The 22,122-nt window shown below is 41.5% G+C and overlaps 1 protein-coding gene across 2 annotated transcripts in view; it reads right to left on the reverse strand.

Annotated features, from left to right (window-relative positions):
• Positions 1-15,902, reverse strand: part of LYST (lysosomal trafficking regulator) — a 281,303-nt gene extending 265,401 nt beyond the window's left edge. Inside the window, exon 1 of one of the 2 annotated variants that reach the window (XM_066235524.1) lies at positions 15,682-15,902. In XM_066235524.1, the coding sequence (XP_066091621.1) occupies positions 15,682-15,809 (128 nt within the window). In that variant the 5' untranslated portion in view covers positions 15,810-15,902. The remainder of the gene's footprint in view (positions 1-15,681) is intronic. The other variant, XM_066235534.1, reaches the window with a different exon arrangement.
• Positions 15,903-22,122: the final 6,220 nt, after the last annotated feature.

Below are 22,122 nucleotides of genomic sequence, written 5' to 3' on the forward strand. Positions count from 1 at the left end.
CATGCTCACTGGCTTGAGCCCAAGGTCACTGGCTTGAGCCCAAGGTCGCTGGCTTGAATAAGGGGTCACTTGGTCTGCTGTAGCCCCCTGGTCAAGGCACACATGAGAAATCAATCAATGAACAACTGAGGAGCCACATGAAGAATTGATGTTTCTCATCTCTCTCCCTTCTTGTCTGTCTGTCCCTATCTGTCCCTCTCTCTGACTCTCTCTGTCTCTGCAAAAAAAAAAAAAAAAAAAAGAAATCATTAACAGCCCTGGCTGGCTGGCTCAGCAGTAGAGCGTCAGCCCAGCATGTAGAAATCCCGGGTTTGATTCCTGGCCAGGGCACACAGGAGAAGCATCCATCTCTGCTTCTCCACACTTCCCCCCTCTCCTTTATCTCTCTCTTCCCCTCCCGTGGCCAAGGCTTCATTGGAGCAAAGTTGGCCTGAGCGCTGAGGATGGCTCCACGGCCTCTGCTTCAGGCACTAGAATGGCTCCAGTTGCGCAGAGTAAGAGCCCCAGATGGGCAGAGCATCGCCCCCTGCTGGGCATGCTGGGTGGATACCAGTCAGGCGCATGCAAGAGTCTGTCTGTCTGCCTCCTGCTTCTCACTTCAGAAAAAAAAAAAAAAATCGTAACAGTTGTTTCAATTATAGCAGTTGTTTAGAGCTTGTGCCCTACTTGACAAATACTGACTGATTTTCTGAATTCTGTGTTAAAGAACCTCTGACTGTAAGGATGTCACTCATCCTCATGAAGTTTGGATTGTGGTCTCCAGGTCCTTGAATACTAATGTGGTATCACAAAGAAATGTTGGGAGTCTGAGTAATAACCCATGGCACCATGCAAAAGTGAATTCAGAGTTCTAACTGAAACTACTAGCAACATATTATGTCTCAGCCTCCCCCAGTTTCCCGCCAACCCGGTGTCAGAGGGATTCTCACACCTCCAAGCCATTTGTGGTGGCTCCATTGATCTGGAAAGTGCTCCAAAAGTAAGGTAGCAGCACAAGAGGCAAAAAATGGTCCAGTGAAGCCTTACGAGGCAATCTTAGCACCTCCCAAAACCTTCTTCCCAGGGTTCTCTCACAATGCCACAGTCAGGTACATTACAGTTTAACAGCCTGGAGAAGGAGAGCCCTATAGATATACATACCTCATATAATATTGTCTGTAAGGGCAAATTGTTGACATGCTAAACAACCATCTCAGAAATGAACCTTTGGAACACATTTATAAGAAGCAACTGATATATTCAGTTTTTTCAACTAACATGGAATGATGTTGACTGCCAGGGAGTTTGCATTTTATGAATTTTTTGAGAATAAGAATCTACTCTAGAACCAACACTCAGAGAGAAAAATGACCTTAGTGCCTCCCTCAAACTTTTATAAGAACCCTAAAGCAGATGGAGGTCCAAAGATTTCCCAAAAGTCATAGGACTTCACAGCTACGTCTTGAGATTCCTATCCAGTGTTCTTTCTAGTACTCCATGAACTTTTTGAGACTCCTCACAACTAAACCATGTATTTCAGAAAACTACTTGTCACTACTTGTCACTAGAGCCTTTTAGTGACTATCTGGCAAAGTGCCAAGTAATTAAACAGTGAGCCTGCCTCATGGTCTCATGCTGTCTCACCTTTGCACACAATATATTCTGCCACCCCAACTTCCCGAGGTATTCTGTAGCTTCATGCTATCTTCTTTCATATGTTTCTGCATTTCTCATTGACATCAGGATGTAAATGACTTGACATAAAATTCTGCTGCTCCTAGAAAGAAGTATTTACATTTTAACAAGCAGGAACACCTTCACTTGCAACTGGAATTGCAACACAGAAGGGGTAAATGTTGGCTTGGACCTAGATGGTTCATATTAAAAATGTAAGACTATAATAATACTTTACCAGTAAAAGTGGGGGAAAGCAGTTGTATTGTACTATTCCTACTTTTATTCTGTGTAATGCGCTTAAGAGAAGTCAAAGTACAAAAATGTGTTGAATGAAATATTTTCAATTTATGTAGAATTGTAGTCTATTCATCAAATAAAGAAAACTCAATAAAACAAAAAATGGCAATGGTTTGGGTGGGGGTAGAAATATAAGACAGCAATAGACCCAGAAAAGTGTCCATACTTCTTTTTTTCTTTTTCAGGGAGATGACAAACACACTATGTCTCTCACTGTTCCCCATCCCCACAAAGTCTTGGTTAACACTCTCCATAGCAGCAGTGATTAAAACCTGTGATTGGCCCAGAGAGGCGAGGTCATCCTAGCTCCTTGTGTGACAAAGCTGGTCAGGAAATAAAGAAAACACAGGCACAGAGTAGCAAGGCAGAATTTTAAAGGAAATTCAGAGGAAGTCACACCAAAATGTATTTGACTTAGGTCCTTCAACAAGCAGTTCATTTTCCCTAAAACTAACTGGGCAACCAGATATCAGAAGAACCTGTGCTTGATCCTGAGCACATTAAGAATGAATATTCTGAGACTCTGGTTAAAAATGAAGCTGTACTACAAGGAATTATGAAGGCCCATTCAGCTAGACCATTTCCTCTGGCTTTACATCCCTGCTAGAAGGAATGTGCTGTAAGTTTTATACTGAGTAGCTCATCCAATTTTAAAACAGATCTCTGGACTTCTATAGAAGATGATGATGATGATGATGATGACGACGACAGAGCTAACACTGACAATGACTGATTACTACCAATCAGGCATGCCCGTAAGCACTCTACTATAGTAGTTGATTTAATCCTCATAACAATCTCACAAGTCCCACTGTATCTCCATTTTTCACATGCTGAAAACTGAAGAACAGTGAGGTTAGTCAACTGTTTAGGGTCACAGAGCTACTAAGTGTCAGAGGTAGGTTGGGACCCAGACAATCTCTCTGTATTCTGTATACAATTTCTATTCTCCAAAGCAAACATGAACTCCTCCCTCCACACATGAGCTCTTCCTTCCTCATTCTTACTTCACTTAATGGCCTCTATGCATTCACTCCGGAGAGAAACCAGAATAGCACTTCATCTGGTGCCTACTCAGTTTTTCCTCTTGACAGCTTGCTGGTTCACCTCTCTATATGCTACTCACTAACTATGACCTTGGGGACTTGACTTCCTCTCTAAACCTCAAAAAATTATCTGTAAAACCTAGTTGTGAAGAGCATGTAATTTTATTGCAAATAATAAAATTAAATAATTGACATAAAATACATACATAGCATAGTACCTGACTGATGGTGGGAAGATCAATAATTATCAGCCATTATGATCATTACTTTGAACCTGGCCCTTCTCTTCTGGATCTTATGCCTAATTTCCAAGGCCCCCATCTCCTCTCTCACCAACAACCTCTTCGTTGGTCACTTTGCTTGGCCTATTTTCCATCCAATCCAAATTTTATAATAGTTAAAAATGTCACTCACATTCTTTAAAATCATAAATGACCCTCCAATTCCTAAGAACTAAGATCCCAACTCCTTCTCTTTAATCATGCTACTCAGTTCCTCTACCATCTAACCTTTCCAATCTCAACACATCTTATAACCTATTATATTGCCCAATCATCCCTCCTAAGCATAGCATTTTCTCAACATTATTTCACTGATTTTAACCATTTTGCTGCTGAAACATTCCATTAATTCCTAATTAATTACTTTTCTACATGCCTCTATCTTAGGACTTGCCACAACGTTTTACAGGACCATAGTACAATTCTTTCCAAGCAACATCATACTTTCATGAAGGAGGAAAATCAGGTCTTATTTCTTTTAAAAAATGATAATTTGTGCCTATCACAGTGCCACAAATAAATACTCACTTAATACTAACTTTGACAGAAAACATTTTAACAACTAAGGAGCTGCAACAAAGAATTGATACTTCTCATCTCTCTTCCTGCCTGTCCCTCTCTCTGTCTCAAAAAAATAAAAAAATAAAAAAATAAATAAAACAAAAAAACCTACTTTACTGGGATTCTTCTATTTTTAAAAAATAGGACAGATGCTAAAAGTCAGAGACTTCAGTTTTTGCTCAGTTGTAGCTGAGCAAACTGACCAGGGCTCAATAATTTTTAATATATATTTGTATAAGCTAAAAGCTGCAAAATAAGTTTCAGAAGTACTGAACACATTTAAAAGCTTTAAAGACACCTTGCAAGCATAAACAGCTCTGGTTTCCTCTTATTCCTTTGTAATTCTTACAGACACAATGAATATTAGCTTCCCTTCTAAAGAAAAAAATATAGTTGAGAAAATCAATTACAGACAAATGTATTTACTGTTACAAAAAATTTCACATAAAATGATAACAGTGAGATCAAATTGAGGTCTGGTTGCTTAATTTATTGCTCACTAGCTATCCATGAAAATGGATAGATAGTAGCATTGAAGGGCACAGGTACTGAGAGTGATGAGAACAGAAATAAAAAAGAAGATTTACTAGACACTTTCTGAGCACGTGCATTTCAAATTCAACCTACATTTAGTTGTTTTTTTTTTACCACACTAGTTATCATCACAATTTAGTTTCTATCACTATGGCCTAAATGTAGACATATGTATACATAAAGGAAGAAGATAAAGTTATAAACAAGTTGCATATTAGAAACCAAATACTATCATTTTATCTGGGTATAAAGCATCTTTTAGCTGAGGTTACTTTCTTTTCTTTTTTTTTTTTTTTTTTTTTTTCATTTTTTCTGAAGCTGGAAACGGGGAGAGACAGACAGACTCCCGCATGCGCCCGACCGGGATCCACCCGGCACGCCCACCAGGGGCGAAGCTCTGCCCACCAGGGGGCGATAATCTGCCCATCCTGGGCGTTGCCATGTTGCGACCAGAGCCACTCTAGCGCCTGGGGCAGAGGCCACAGAGCCATCCCCAGCGCCCGGGCCATCTTTGCTCCAATGGAGCCTTGGCTGCGGGAGGGGAAGAGAGAGACAGAGAGGAAAGCGCGGCGGAGGGGTGGAGAAGCAAATGGGCGCTTCTCCTGTGTGCCCTGGCCGGGAATCGAACCCGGGTCCTCCGCACGCTAGGCCGACGCTCTACCGCTGAGCCAACCGGCCAGGGCTGAGGTTACTTTCTTAAAATGCATGAACATGTTCAAGAGGTTGGTGGTATAATAGAATGAATACTAGACTAAAAGTCAGAGACTTCAGTTTTCTGTTTTGCTTCAACTCTCTTTAGTATCTCAAAGTGCCTGACTTTTCTACCTCTATACTTTTACACATATATAAAAAAACAACAACAAAAAATAACTAGATCTCTAAATATCTTTCAGGCTGTGAACTTTCATGATGGTACAATATTCAAAAATTGTACTATGGTAATAGTAAGCCTCAAGATTAAGATTAAAATGACACATTTTAAATATTTCCTTAAATTGTACATAATCAGGTTTTGTCAAAACTACTTTACTGGGCCTGACCAAATAGTGGCACAGTGGATAGAGCCAGACTGGGATGCAGAGGACCCAGGTTTGAAACCCCAAGATCGCCAGCTTGAGTGCAGGCTCACCAGCTTGAGCAAGGGGTCGCTGGCTTGAGCGTGGGATCATAGACATTACCCTATGGTCGTTGGCTTGAGCCCATAGGCCGCTGGCTTGAGCCCAAGGTCACTGGCTTGAGCAAGGGTCACTCACTCTGCTGTAGCCCCTGGTCAAGGCACATATGAGAAAGCAATCATTGAACAACTAAGGAACTGCAATGAAGAATTGATGCTTTTCATCTCTCTCCCTTCCTGCCTATCTGTCCCTCTCTGTCTCTCTCTCTGTGTCTCAAAAAACAAACAAACAACAAACAAAAAACTATTTTACTGGGATTCTTCTATTTTTAAAAAATAAGGTATAGAGAAAAAAAATATTTCAGTAGTGTGGAATGTGTGACTTTATATATAATCTCCAAAATATTTAAGTAAGACTAATGACAAATCTTTAAGAACAGTTTTCAGCATTACTGTCTTTGGAAGCATCATAAAGACGAAATCCAGAAAATGGCAAGAATTAAAAAAAGAAAAGAAAAAAAGAAAATGGCAAGAATTATAATCTTTGATAAACTCTAAGTCATAATGCATTAAAAGTCCAGTGAAGTCCATACAAGCAAGTATTGAAAAGCAGTATTATAGTGACCTGATGGACATAAGCAGCTGTCCCACAAGTTACACCACTAAAACCTCCTTCTACCATTAGCCAGGCTACACTGAATTGTGCACTTCAGTGAATGAGTGTCAAGAAACAATAACAACAGATGCATTTTATGAACTAATAAATATGTGTTGTCCTTCCAAATAAGTCACATTCTAATAAAAGAGGAAAACATTCTTATCATTGTTTTAACTTCACACTCATCCAAATTCAGTATAATAATTATGCTATTTAAATAAAACCTATGCAATTATGACTATTATTCTTCTGCCTAAGAAACTAAGACAAGTGAACCACAGAACTAATAAGAATTTTATTGTAGGAAATCACATTTCAATTTGAACAATTTTAAAAGGAGGAGACAGGAACAAATTACTATACTATAACTGCTCTTTTCTTTTAATTTATTGATTGATTTTAGAGAGAGAGAGGAAGGGAGAGAAACAGAAACATCAATCTGTTTATATGCCCTTACCAGGGGTCGAACCAGCAACCTTTGCGTATCAGGACAATGCTCTAACCAACCGAGTTATTCAGCCAGGGCACTATATTTGCTGTTTGAAAGTTCATAATACTAAAATAAGCATATAGAGTTGATTTAACTTATGATAAATAGAAATTACTAAACACAGTAAATTCAGCCAACAATCAAATTCTACCACAACAGGAAAGTTAATATACTTAACCAGAAAAATATTTCCAATGTACAAAGACACAGTAGTTAACTTTTAAAAAGAAAGACGTACAAGAACAAATCTCTAGAAAAGAGCAAGCCCATCCCAACAACAATCCTGGGGATGAAACATGGTTAAACCATTCTAGAAAACAGTTTTAAAAGTAGAGAAAAAAATAAAATGAGTCCCCAACTTAGATGTCATTTTCCAATATTTTACCCAAATTAGGAATTCTATCTCTTCAATAAACATTTCCTGTCCATTCAAGCTTCTGACAGATTGTAGTTATTATGAAGTTTGTCTTAATTGATTTAATATGCATCTTCCTCTTACATTCTGACTAGACATTAATAGAAGGCACTGGCTGGACTTCTAGCTCCTCAGTTTTTAACCCCTCATCAACACTGGCTTCTCCACTGCTTAAGTTTAAAAAGAAAAGTATATACATCCTGTTGACACCTCCTCTTTCAAGATGACTTGGGACAGTCTACTCTGGGAGTAATCTTCTCACCTCATTGCTCTGAGAAGTCAGTCTGCCTCCTGTCCACACTACTCGACTAAACTACTCAGCCAAGATCAACAATAACCTTCTCTAAATGCCAAATCTAATCCAACAGACATGTTCTAGTCCTTATCTTATTTAACATCTCTGAGGAACATGAAACATATGAGACTATTAATCATTTCTTAAATCTCTCTGGACTTGGGAGATGCCAAATCTCTTGGTTTCCTCTTCTCCCTCTGACCAGTCCTCCTCAGTCTTCCTGGCTGGATTCTTTTTTCCAGCTCCTACAGAATGGTGAGCCTGTGGATTCTCCCTTCCTCCTCACTTCCCTATTCTTGTGTTCTCCTTTGACCATCTCATCCATTTCTAATGTTCCAAGTTCCACCTATATGTTAATGCTTTCCAAATCTTTATATGGAGATTAACCCAGAACTTCCTTCAGACCTCTAGGCCCTTACAGAACAAGACATATCCAGAATACTTCAGGGTAATATATGGGGCTAGAGAGAATAATCTTAGGCTAGTAAAATACATTCATGCCCTCTAATTTAGGGCTTAGTACATCCATTCTCAACATCACAAGCCCTTTCCAAGGTGATAGCTCCTCTGGATACGTATCACTGAGACAACCAAACATCTCAATTTGCCCAGGACAGTCCTGGTTTATGCCTGATGCCCCAGAGTAATTATTAATAACATTCTTTTCATTTTCAAAATAACTCTTATTTGGTCAATAAATTATATAATCACCCTACCTGTCCACCAATCCTTGACTTTTCCTGCACAACTAGGTGAACCCATCTCCCTCCCTGGATTCCTTACTCCCTACCATTAAGAACCCTAATTCTGTTGCTAGAAAACTTCCCTATCTCCTCTATCTTCAGACAGAAAGATCACTTTATCTCTTTCTCTTAAATCACTACATCTACATTCCAGGCCAGGAAGATAAGTCTATTATCCTGGTTTCCCAAAGTTATCTGTGCATCATTATTGTCCCATTTTATCCACTTTTTTTTTTTTTTTTTGTATTTTTCTGAAGTTGGAAACGGGGAGGCAGTCAGACAGACTCCTGCATGCGCCCGGCCAGGATCCACCCGGCATGCCCACCAGAGGGCGATGCTCTGCCCCTCTGGGGCATTGCTCTGTTGCAACCAGAGCCATTCCAGCACCTGAGGCAGAGGCCATAGACCATCCCCAGCGCTTGCGCCCGGGCCAACTGTGCTCCAATGGAGCCTTGGCTGCAGGAGGGGAAGAGAGAGACAGAGAGGAGGGAGAGGGGGAGGGGTGGAGAAGCAGATGGGCGCCTCTTCTGTGTGCCCTGGCCAGGAATCGAACTCAGGACTCTTGCACGCCAGGCCGATGCTCTACCACTGAGCCAACCAGCCAGAGCCCCATTTTATCCACTTTTAAGGTTATATTATAGCTAAAGTTATAGTTGTCACCTACTGATCTTTGAGTCATTTATTTCCTTTACTGAGAACTTTGTCATACAACTCCCGTCTTCCTCTCCATGCATGATCTGTTATCTTCAGAGTTTCTTACCCATGAAACAATTCTTACCCAAGAACAATTGTTCTTACCCAAGAACAATCTCAATACACTGGCATTTAGAGCTCTTGGACTTCCTTTTCTTTAGTGACCCCTATTTTGCAGAGGGCCAGCCTGGTTTAGTAGTTGGGCATAAGGGTTACAAAGACTCAGGTACTTCTTAGCTGTGCCTTGGGGAAAGTTGTTTAACCTCACTGATATCCAGTTTCCTCATTTATAAGAGAGAGAGATCCTAATATGTGCCTCAAGGATGGTTGTGAAAATAAATATGAAAACCAATGGAAAGAATTTAGTATAGTGATGAGTATGCAGTACTCAACAAGCAGTAGCTTTTATAAATATTACTGTTGTAATTAGCACTATTAAGCTTGGCTACCCACCACCATCATCAGTCATTCCTTGGCCCTTACATCACCAGCAGTTGCTCCACCTCTGGGACCTTAGATTTAGCACTCACATGTCCAGCTCTAGTACTCTTTTACTTCCACTGCTCCTACAGCTTACTCACTAAGACTTTTCATCTTCTTCAATCCCCACATTTATCAGCCCATCTTGACTCAAGTGGTATATCTATGGTTTAGCCCACCAATGAGCAATCTCAGGACCACCCTCAACTCCTTAACGTCACACCACCCCATACCCAAGTTCTCTGGCATACCTCCCCTTCCAAACCCCATCCAAGTTCAGTTGAACTATTTGCTTTCTGTATTGTTATAGAGAGCTGACAGAGAAAACTGCTTAACCATTCTGACTGGCCTCTTTCTACACTTGTGATTACAAAGGTGTTCATCACTATTCAGCAATTAGGTCACTTGTCCCTGGTCAAGCCTCAGCCTATTGTCTTTCTTCTCAATCTCATCAGATAACACTGCTTCACAAAAAGGGTGCCATCCTGGAAACGTATCTATATACCTATACCTAATCCCTATTTCCTTTTCTTTTTTCTTTCACTTTTTGGAAAGACAGTAAGGAAGAAAGATGAGAAGTATCAACTCATAGCTGTGGCACTTTTACTTGTTCATTGTTTCTCATACATGCCTTGCTTGACCAGAGGGCTCCAGCCAAGCCAGTGATCCCTTGCTCAAGCCAGTGACCTTGGATTCAAGCCAGCAACCTTGAGTTTCAAGCCAGTAACCTTGGAATCATATTGATGATTCCGGAATCAGGCTGGTAACCCTGCACTCAAGCCAGCAAGCCTACGCTCAAGCCAGATGAGCCCAAACTTAAGCCTGTGACCTCGGGTTTTGAACCTGGGACCTCAGTACCCCAGGTCAATGCTCTATCCACTGCACCACCACTGGTCAGGCTCCTTTTCCTTTTTAAATTGCAAGGCTCATTACCGCTCTTCTTCAGGGTAACCCTTTCACCTATGCTCATGTTCCCAACCCTTCCCTTTCCTCTGAGATCAGGTGTGATTATCTTCTCCCCCTGTGACTTTAGCTTTCTTCTCCTCTCCAAAGTCCCTCTCTCTCAGTCTACTAAAGTGTCCTTGACTCTTACAGCTTTAAAGAAAAACTTCCCTGATCACAGATCCCCACTTAAGCTTTCACTGTCCTCCCTTCTTTACCAAAGATGTTTAGAATAAATACAACTGAACGAATAAAGTCTTTTTTATTTGGTTCAGACTTCTCTTTTCAGCTCCAGACCTATGTATTTTTAAAATTTTAATTATATCTAACTCAGTTCAAAAAAAGAAAATAAAACCGCTATTTCCACCAAACTGATGTGAACTGATGAATTTCACATCTCCAAATGTACTCATCCACCTGTATTTTAAAAATTAATATCAATTACCAGCATCACCATTCACCCAGTCCATAATCAAGACTCCTCTCCTCTACCGCCTGCCTACGTAAGTCTTGCCTAAAATCTCCCACATTTGTCTGTCCCCTGTATCTTCCCAGGGCTCCTACTGCACAGGGATGTTGTGAGGATTAGATGAAATAATAAATGGAGCACATTCTATTGAGACAGGATATGCATGCAAAGATTATTTAATATTATTATATCATTGGCAAAGTGAGCATGAGGTTAAACATAACATGATTTGGTCTTTAAAAAAATTCTGGGTCTTAGTAATCAGTACTTTCTTTCTAATCACAAATCACAAAGCTCCTGTTTGGTCTATACTTTTTCTAGGATGCAGTCAGTGTCAAGATGTTCAATGTACACTTTTCTAGGCTTCACCTCCCCTCATCCCATTTTAAAATGTAAAATATGCAGTTCCTCAGGTTTATGGCAAAAATATTCTACTTTCCTTACTATTTAAAGATAGAGTGGCAGCAGTTGTACAAACATTTCCAAGTATGTGTAGTTCTCTACCTTATCAATCATCTATTTCTTCCACTCACTGAAAGTGGTTAGAAGCTCTGGTTTCTTTGTCCATTTGGAGTTGCAGTTTCAAAGAATTACATTTGAATGAAACAATGACTAGTCTTTTGGAAAACTGTTTGATTCCTTTCTGGTTTAATCAAGATGGTCACACTTTAAGCATCACTCTTTCATATTATTAGCAAGGATTTTTCTTTTCTTTTTTTCTTCCCAGCAGTGAGACCTGGGAAGCACTCATTTTTTCCATATGTTATCAAGTCTCCCTCAATTACTGTTAACCAAGACCAAGAGAATTAAGGCAAAGGACAAACACTGGAAAGAAGCAATAGCAAAAGAGAATAGTATCAACAAGAATATAGTGTCTCCATTGACTCCACAATCAGTTTATAATTAGTTACTAATGTGACAGATTTTTATATACTTTCAGGATATATATAGGTTGCAAATCCATTTCAAAATATGTGTTAGCTTATTACCTTAAGTTTTAGAGAGAGAGAGAGAAAAACATCAACTTGTTGTTCCACTTATTCATGTCAACAGTGGTTGACTTTTTTTTTTTTTTGCATTTTTCTGAAGCTGGAAACAGGGAGAGACAGTCAGACAGACTCCCGCATGCGCCCGGCCGGGATCCACCCGGCACGCCCACCATGGGGCGATGCTCTGCCCACCAGGGGGCGATGCTCTGCCCATCCTGGGCATCGCCATGTTGCGACCAGAGCCACTCTAGCGCCTGAGGCAGAGGCCACAGAGCCATCCCCAGCGCCCGGGCCATCTTTGCTCCAATGGAGCCTTGGCTGCAGGAGGGGAAGAGAGAGACAGAGAGGAAGGCGCGGCGGAGGGGTGGAGAAGCAAATGGGCGCGTCTCCTGTGTGCCCTGGCCGGGAATCAAACCCGGGTCCTCCGCACGCTAGGCCGACGCTCTACCGCTGAGCCAACCGGCCAGGGCAACAGTGGTTGACTTTTTAAACTTATTTATTTTTTCTTTTCCAAGTAAGAGGAGGGGAGATAGACAGACTCATGCATGCGCCTCAAATGGGATCACCTTGCCACATCTGTCTGGGTCTGATGCTCTGCCCATCTGGAGCCATGCTCGCAACTGAGCTATTTTTAGCACCTAAGGCAAGGCTCCACAGAGCCATTCTCAGCCTGAGGTTGATGTGCTCAAACCAACAGAGCCATGACTATGGAAGAGGAAGAGAGAGAGAGAGAGAAAAAAAAAAAAAGAGGGGTGGGCAGGGGTGGAGAAGCAGATGGTTGCTTTGCCCTGACTGGGAATCAAACCCAGGACATCCACATGCCAGGCCAATGCTCTATCACTGAGCCAACCAACCAGAGCGGTTGACTATCTTTGTGCCCTGACCAGGGATCAAATCCGCAACGGCAGCAAGTCAGGACAAGGCTCCAAACAACAGAGCAACCTGGCCAGGGCCCTGGATTCTTAATATAAGGGGAAGATTTTAAATTCTAGAAGTCTGATACATTTTGATACGTGTTTTAGGGGTCAAACTGTATTGCTCCAGATACTGCATAATTTAATTTAAATTTTTTATTTATTTATTTATTTTTACAAAGACAGAGAGGGAGAGTCAGAGAGAGGGACAGATAGGGACAGACAGATAAAAACAGAGAGAGATGAGAAACATCAATCATTCGTTTTTCATTGTGACACCTTAGTTGTTCGTTGATTGCTTTCTCATATGTGCCTTGACCCCGGGCTACAGCAGACTGAGTGACCCCTTGCTCAAGCCAGCGACCTTTGGTCCAAGCTGGTGAGCTTTGCTCAAACCAGATGAGCCCGCACTCAAGCTGGCAACCTCAGGGTTTCAAACCTGGGTCCTCCTCATTCCAGTCCGACACTCTATCCACTGCGCCACCGCCTAGTCAGGCTGCATAATTTAATTTAAAAAAAGATTTCCATTTAACATGAGATGGCCCACTTATTTAAAGCCATCTTTAATGAAACAGAAGAATTAGGGTAGTCCCTATATATTACTGACTTATTAGTAAAGTATTAAAAATACAGTCATTTCCATTGTAATTTCACAAATGGCAAGATTTCTGAGGCTTAAAAAAATTATTGAACTTCATTGAGACATTTAAACATGACTCAGAAAAAAATCAGATGAAATTGTTCAAGTTAAACATGACAGCATCAAACTAAAAAGGAATTCTGAAATTCTGGATTATATGGCTTTTTGTACAACTGAACCTACTAAACAAATGTACTGAGTGCAAGCAAATAAAAACAAAACTACATTTGGTGGCAGATTGCTTCAAAAGAGCCAAAAAGAAAATGAGCAAGAAAAATGTTGGTCTATGGGTGAAAATATTAAACCCGTAATAGTTATAGTCAAAATAATATAAAAAGTGTCTTCAATACAAAGTCAGGAGAGTCTGCTACTAATGATCTCCACCTGGATGTCTAATTTTACTGTCTTCTAACCCATTCCTAACCTTCTCTCCACCAAACTACTCATCTCATAAACCTCATTTCAGTACATGTCTACTCTCTTTCTGCAAGCTCAGGATAAAACCTGGTGTTCTTGAAGTCTCCTGTTGACTATTCAACCTTCAATTTATCCAGAAATTAACCACTCCACCAACAGCTTTCTGGTGGAAGCTGCAACATCTCTGGCCTGGATTATGATAAGAGTCTCCCAAATGATGTCCCTGCTTCTGTTCCTACTCAACCCCAACCCTAATAAAGTCATTTCTCCATCCAACCACCAGAGTGTCCCTTTCAAAAAGCAAGTCTGATTATATCCCTTCCTTATTCAAAGTGATGAGTCTCAGAGGGGGAGCCCAAGTCCTCACAAAGGTCTTGAAGCCTTACACAATCTGATTTCCCATTCCCACTTAATCCCTGACTTCATTTCTACTACTCTTAAATTGCTCACTCCACCAAGCCAAACCAGTTTCTCTACTTTCCTCAAACAAGTCCATAAACTCCTGCCTGGAAGCTTCTACAAGTGCCTTTCCCTCAGCATGCTCTTCCCCTCCAGAGGTACGTGGTCTACCCCCTCACTTTCTTCCAGTCTTATGCTTAAATGTCATCTTTTCCAGGAAGTTTTCCCCAGCTACCTCTAGTTAAAATTGCAACACTCCTCCCCCCCTGTTCCCTATCCTCTCTCTTCCTTGCTTTTTCTCTTCAGTCCATAACACCATTTGACATACCACATCTTATTCATTATTTGAGATTGCCAATAGAATGCACGCTCCATGAAGGAAGGGGTTTTATCAGTTTAGAAAACTGTGTGGGACACAGTAGACACTCAATAAACATTTACTAAATTTATGTGTAACTGTATAGTTTATAAATTTCATGTAAATTAAATTATATAGTAACTTGTTTTCTTCTTATGCCGCATTTTGTCCAAATTCTCCCATCTTTGCAGTAACAAGATGGATGGCAGCAAGAGCTATCAGAAAATAAGTTGCTGGCTACTTGCAAAGCTCTTTAAACCAGATACTCCATATTAATTAACTACGTCTATAAAATGAACGCTCAGAGTCAATATCTTTAATAGCATAAGGTTTCTGGGTGTGGAGTTTAGAGTGGCAGAGCAGAATAACCAAGAATAAGCAGGAAGAAAAGCCCAATTCAGTCTGTCCTACAAATCTGTTGTTAACCAAACCCCAGGGAAATTGCGAGCTGAACTCAATATGAAAGGAAAAGATAGTCTGAATTCAACACCAACGTATTCAACTCCCTCAAAATTTTCTGTTTAAAACCTCAGTCACTACCAAGTGCTGTCACTGGGCGTGAAGCGTGTGCAGAGCACACAGGGAATGTTTTGTTTTGCTTAACTGGGTCGGACTCGGGCTGGGAGGGACCTTATCCCCGCCACCAATAAACCATCGTTGGCTGCCACACTGTAGTGCAGGGGCTTCCCGGGTCATTTCCCATGCAGTTTAATCCCACAGGTGGCGAAGGGGAAATTAGTTTAATCCCAGACTAGGCTCCAGCGGTGCCAGAGACAGAAGGCAGACGTCTCTGGACCCCCTGGAGAGCCGCTCGCCGGGCAGAGGATGTCACAAGCAGGAGCGGACCAGGGTGCACCGCGGAGATGACAGAAGGGAGAGTAGCCGCGTGGCCAGGGCGACAAGAGCGACCAGCCGGGTGGTGGCGCGGAAACTGTCAACTCCCACGGTCAACCAGCCGGTCTCGGCCCGGCCGGGGTAGAGGTGCCGCGGCACCGGCTAATCAGCAATGCCCGGAGAGCAGCGTGCTCGACCTCCGATCCGGCACCGGGAATTAAAGTTCGTGCCGGTGACCGCGCGGCCGCCGCTAAGCTCCTGCTGCAGCTTGAGGCTGCCAAAGGCCGCAGGGAGGCGACCCGGAGCCCAAGCAGGTGAGGAAGCCTTGTTCACGGCATCGGGCCCCGACCCCCACACGGATGACAGCTACCACCTCAACCACCCTCCCTCCAGGCTGCGGACAGGGTCCGAGACCCAGCCCTCCGCAGGTATTGTCGACTCCCCGCGCCACTTTACCTCCAGTCTGGCCGCCACGCGCCCGCCCTCACAGGGCGAATCCCGAGCCCTTGCTTGCGGGCCAAGAGCTCCCACTCCCGCCCCCTCAGGTAACCCAGGAAACCAGGAACACCGCCTCCTCCCCGCATCCGGGCCCAGACCTGCCCGCCTGCGCGTGCGCGCTGGTTCCGCCCCCGCCCTGCCCATCGCTGGTTGGGTAATTCTGCCGTCTCAGGAGTGACGCATGGAGCCGTCAAGCCAATGGAAACTGGAGAAGGGCGGGGGCCGAGTCGCGGGGCGGGGGCCAGGGCGGGGCCGGAGTTGAGTGGCTCCGCGCCCTTCCCCTCCGCGGGTTGTGTGGGGCGCGGTTTGCGTCAGAGCCGGGGGAAGCGATCTACGAGTTTCCCTGAGTGGGTCCTGGGCACCCTGTGTGAGTTCAGAGTATAGGGTTCAAGGAAATATAGGAGGGGTCGGGAGAGGGAAGAAGGGTCACTTGTGAAAGGTTACTGTGGGTTTTGTCAGGAAGCGAGAAGAGGTTTACGAAGCCACTGTGGGATTAGTTCAGCGCAAAGGTGCATTTTTGAATTTAGCCTTCTTCCAACACGTTGGGGCGCAGCGCGCGCTGTCGACGTTATCGCGGCGTCTCCAGAGGGTGGGAGCCCTGGGTTAAATACAGCGGGTTTTTGCTGCATTACTTACATTAACCGGGGGTCCCGGCTCGTGGCGAACGGGCTGCGGCCGCAGACACCTCTCCACCTCCAGCCACTGGACACGCTTGCGGGGTGTCCGGGGTGCTGGGACAGGGCCTGAACCCTCAGTCCTGAGGGTCAGGGGTCCAAGAGCTACCTAGCAATACAAACTGTAAACGCATGATCAACTGACAGGAATTGCTTTAGAATCAACAACTCCAGTAATTTTTTCACAGCAATAAAGAAATAGAAATAATTTGGGGTGTTATATCCTAAAGTTGTATACTAATTGCAACCTTTAATACCTCCAACTCCCATTTGACTCAGTGACAAAGTAAATAATTGCCCGGTGATGTGGTTTGACGTGACTCTCCGGGAAACCCGGCGCTTTGACACATCTCCCACTGAATTCTGAAGTTCCACCCTTAGCAGTTTATACCTTTGGGCACAGGTTGCCCACTTCTTCTGGCAATATACTCCAGGGATGGGCCATATCCTGAAGAGGAGCAGAATATGCCCTAAAATGTGCCACTTTGGCATGTGTTATTTTGTGTTGAAGGCAATCAAGACCCAGCAGATTAGGGAGAATTTTGACCTCCCCTTTAAATGACTAGAAGAATTTAGGTAGGGAGTCTGCACCAGGAAAAGAGCCATTATCACATATTTTTTCTTATCTGAAAGACTCACCTGCATGGCCAGGCAAACATCCAATACCAAATCTCTTCCTGTCAGTTGCCCTTTTGAAGCCCCAGACTCTATTCCATTTCTTAGGTGCCCTTGGTGCTCATATTTTCATAAGATTACAATACATATGAAATTATATTTGGTTTTTTTCCACTGTTAATCTGTCTTACATCAACTTAATTAGTAGAACAGCCAAAGAGAAGAAAGGAAATATTTTCTACCCCTACAATACGAAATCCCTAACAAGTTAGTGAAAGGGATGTCTCTGGGAAATTGTCAGTTGTTTAACAAATATAATTGACTTTTGAACAAGTAGGGGTTAGGGGACCCAACCCTCACTTAGTTAAAACCCCATATATAACTTAACTTCCCCAAAACTTAACCATAGTCATCCCTTGGTGTCAGGAAATTGGTTCTAGGACCAACCCTCAGAAATACCAAAATTCACAGGTGCTCAAGTCCCTAATATAAAATAGTGTAGAACAATGCACAGTTGGCTGTCTGCATTTGCAGATTTCTAACTTTTCCATCTGCTATTAATTGAATCTGCAGATGCAAAACCTGGGGATAGGGAGGGCCAACTGTACAGAGTCAATTGTATATCATGAGTATTTACTATGTGCTAGGTACTGTGCAAGGCACTGGAGATTTCAGTGAATATCTGTGAACTCAAAGAGGAAATGAAGTCACATTTGACTAGAACTAAGTCTTGTTACACATCAATTTTCACCCATTGTTCTCTAAATGACTTGTTTTATTTTAATGGACAAAATAAGTCATAGAAATGTTAAGTTTCTGTTTCTCTTGAATGAAAGATAAAAGATGATCATGATTTTGTTAAAGCCAAAGAGAATGAAACAGACTTTATATAATAATGGTACACAATTGGCCTTCAAAATATTATGTATTTGAAAAGATACAAATTAATGTCATTTGTGACTATTTTTTTTTCAGACTGAGCTATAAAGTATTTTAACCAAGCAACCACAGTATTGACTTTATTAAAGAATATCTTACAACTAGATATTAAGTATACATATTAGATAAAACTTAGTTTAAAAGATTTCAAATGTAAGTAAATCAGAAAAAAACAAGAACTACATGATTCCATACATTGGTGGAACATAAAAATGAGACTAAGAGACATGGACAAGAGTGTGGTGGTTACCAGGGGTGGGGGGAGGGAGGACATGGGAGGGAGGGAGGGAGAGAGTAGGGGGAGGGGGAGGGGCACAGAGAACTAGATAGAGGGTGGCGGTGGACAATCTGACTTTGGGCAAGGGGTACGCAACATAATTTAATGACAAAATAACCTAGACATGTTTTCTTTGAATATATGTACCCTGATTTATTAATGGCATCCCATTACCATTAATAAAAATTTATTTTAAAAAAAAATAAAATAAAAATAAAAAAAAAGAAAATAAAAAATACAAACAAACAACAACAACAAAAAAAGATTTCAAATGAACATAAAACTTTATAATCATGTACATGCAATAGAAGAAAGAATAAAGAAAAAAGTAATTGGTATAGCCTAACCAGTGGTGGTGCAGTGAATAGAGCATTGACCCGGGATGCTGAAGACCCAGGTTGGAAACCCTGAGGTAACTTGCTTGAGCACAGGCTCACCAGCTTGAGCATGGGTAGCCAGCTTGAGTGTGGGATCATAGATGTAATCTCACAGTCACTGGCTTGAAGCCCAAGTATGCTGGCTTGAGCAAGGGGTCATTGGCTTGGCTCGAACCCCCCTCCCCCCAGTCAAGGCACATATGAGAAGCAATCAATAAACAACTAAAGTGCTGCAATTACAAGTTGATGCTTCTCATCTCTCTCCCTTCCTATCTCTCCCTCTGTCTCTCTCTCTCTCCCTCTCCCTCACTAAAAAAAGTAAATAAAAATGAAAAAGTAATAGGTATATAGAAGAAAGCCCTACTTATATACATACCACACACTAGAAGACTTTGTTAGTAGGAAATTCTCCAGATAACTTGACTTTAAAATTAGATTCTAAATGAGATTCTATAACCAGCGTTTTAAAAGTTATAGTTAATAATGTATATGTACATAATTTAACACTAATTATTCACCAAAATATGTTAAAATAATAATTTCATGACTACGTGTATTTGTATATCAGATCATGCCATACTCTGCTCAAAAACCTATAATGGCTCTCATTTCACTCAGGTGAAAACCAAAGTCCTTACAGTGGCCCACACAGGGCTACACTATATGGCTGTCATAACCTCATCCTTTCCTCTTCTCCCATTCCCACAGATATTCTGGCTTCTTTACTGTTTAGCAAACATTTCAGACAGATTCCTGCCTTAATGTTAGTCTTTGTACTGCTGTTCCCTCTGCCTGAAATGCCTTCTCCAGATAGCCACGCAGATAACCATGTCTTTGCTCAGATTACACCTTTTCAATGAGGTCTATCTCTTTTTGTTGTTGTCACAGTTTAAATTTGGTTTTATTGTGTTCTTCTTGGAGCTTTTACTTGTGGCTCTGTTTTTTTTTTGTTCTTTGTATCTGATTGGAGAACCCCCTTTAGTAATTCCTGGAGTGGGGGTTTTCTGATGATAAATTCCCTCATCTTTTCTGTATCTGTGAATGTTTTTATTTCTCCTTCGTATTTGAAGGATAGCTTTGATGGGTATAGTATTCGTGGCTGAAAGTTCCTCTCTTTCAGGACTTTAAATATTGGGGTCCACTCTCTTCTAGCTTGTAGAGTTTCTGCTGAGAAATCTGATGATAATCTAATGGGCCTTCCTTTATATGTTGTATTCTTCTTTTCCCTGGCTGCCTTGAGAATTTTTTCTTTGCTGTTGGTTTGTGTCAATTTCATTATGATATGCCTTGGAGTAGGTTTGTTGGGGTTAAGAAAACTTGGAGTTCTGTTTGCTTCTTGAACTTGAGGTTTTAGTTCTTTCCACAGGCTTGGGAAGTTCTCATCAATTATTTGTTTGAGTATGTTCTCCATTCCATTTTCTCTCTCTTCTCCCTCTGATATACCTATTATTCTTATGTTATTCTTTTTGATGGAGTCAGATAATTCTTGTAGGGCTATCTCATTTTTTTTAATTTTTGAGTCTCTTTCTTCTTCTCTCTGTTGTGCCTCAAGTTGCTTGTCTTCTATTTCACTAATCCTCTCTTCTATCTGACCTGTTCTATTAGCTAAGCTTGTTACTTCGTTTTTCAGCTCGTGAATTGAGTTTTTCATCTCTGTTTGATTTGTTTTTATAGTTTCAATTTCCTTGGACATATATTCTTTGTGTTCATGGAGTTGTTTTCTGAGCTCCCTATATTGCCTTTCTGTGTTTTCTTGTATATCTCGGAGGATTTTTAGGATTTCTATCTTGAATTCTCTGTCATTTAGCTCCAAGGTTTCCAATATATTAAATTTTTTCTCCATAGATTTTTCCTCATCTAGCTGTGTTACCTCTCTTTCTTTTGTATCCATGATATTCGATTTTCTCTTCCTTAATGGCATCTGAGGGTGGTTTTGTTGATAGTATTAATGAGATTTAATAAAGAATAAAAAGTTAAAAAAAATAAAAAAATAACAAATCGAAAAGAGTTGTTTTTTTTTTAAAAAAATTAATAATGAAATAAAGAAAAATAAAATAAAATAAAAATTTTTTAAAAAAGGAAATTATTCCCCCCCTCTTTTTTTCCTCTCCTCTCCTCTCCCCTCTTTCTTGAGAAAATCTTGTGGTGGACTGTGAGTTATAACAAACAATGCCTGTGATGGAGGGCCTGAATTGGGGAAAAGTAATAAAGGGGCAAAAAAGAGAGAAAGAAAAAAAAAAAAAAGGAAAAAAAAAAAAGAAAAAAGAAAAAAAAAAGAGCGTATGGACCCACAAAAAGCAAATAAGGAAAAAATTTGGGTCAAGAATAAAATGATTTGCTTTTAGGTGTTGGTTTTCTAAGAGTTATGATGAGAGGAATAAGAGGAAAATGGAAAAATGGGGGGACAAATTAAAAACTTACTATTGTATTTAGTGGAACAAGAACTAGATAATATGGAGAGCCAGGGATGGGAGCACTGCTAGTGAGTTAAAAAGGTGAAGTAAAAACCCCCCAAAATGCCACAAACATAGGTTTGAGTCCCAGATAAGATAATTTGTTTGTTATTGAGGTTTGAATGAGAGGAGATGTAAAGGAGAAAGGAAGAAACTAATATAGAGGGAGAAAAGAAAGAGAGAGAGAGAAAAAAAGAGGGAACCACTAAAAGAAGAAAAAAGAAAGGAGAGAGAGAGAGAGAGTTAAGGGTTTTGGAGTGCAACCCTCATAGAGAGAAAGGAAGAGAAGAGAAATGATAATGGGAGATGTAACACTTATGGGTAGTGTAGTTCAAGGAGAGGAGAGAGTGAGACCGGTAGAGAGTTAATCGGCCAAATTGGAGGAGGAAAAAAAAGTCTCAAGAATGAAGATAAGAGAAACAAACGAACAAATATAATAAAATGGGATAGGTTATGAAGTCTGCAGATTATTCTTGATTTTGAGAGGTTATCTTCTTGCTTTTTCTTTTCTCTCCCTCTTCCTGGTCAGTGACTCTGTACCCCGGGTTCTGCCCCTTTGGCACGCTCAGGTAGAGGTTTGCAGTTGATAAGTCTCTATGGCAATGTCATGTATTGTGCTTTATTCTCGTTGGGAGTCGAGGCTCATTAGCATTTATAGGCTCCGACAGTGAGAGAGTCCGTGTTCCTGGAGCCTTTCTCCTAGTCTTTCCTTCCTCAATTAGTAGCCTGATAGTCCAGGTATGGGGTTGCTGCTGCCTCTGCCTGGATAGTAAGAGGCTCAAATTGCTGGCAACTCCCCACTCTATTTCCACTCAGCCCAGGGCTCTGGGTAAGGCTCAGTCAGTCAGAGCTGCTAGCATAATCAGGCGGGCTTTCCGCCCACTCGAAGACCTCTGGCTCTGCCACTCTATCCGGTAACACAAGCGGGCGCCCACTTCCGGGGCGCTTGGAGGAAACTCTCACTCACTGTCTGCAACCAGGATATCCAGTCAGCAGTCTCACGCTCTGAGTGAAACCCCCAACCGCAGGGAAAAGTTGCAGCGTTGGAATTGAGTCTCGCTCCG

This window comes from Saccopteryx bilineata, chromosome 1 (genome assembly GCF_036850765.1).
Source record: "Saccopteryx bilineata isolate mSacBil1 chromosome 1, mSacBil1_pri_phased_curated, whole genome shotgun sequence".
Classification (NCBI taxonomy): domain Eukaryota; kingdom Metazoa; phylum Chordata; class Mammalia; order Chiroptera; family Emballonuridae; genus Saccopteryx; species Saccopteryx bilineata.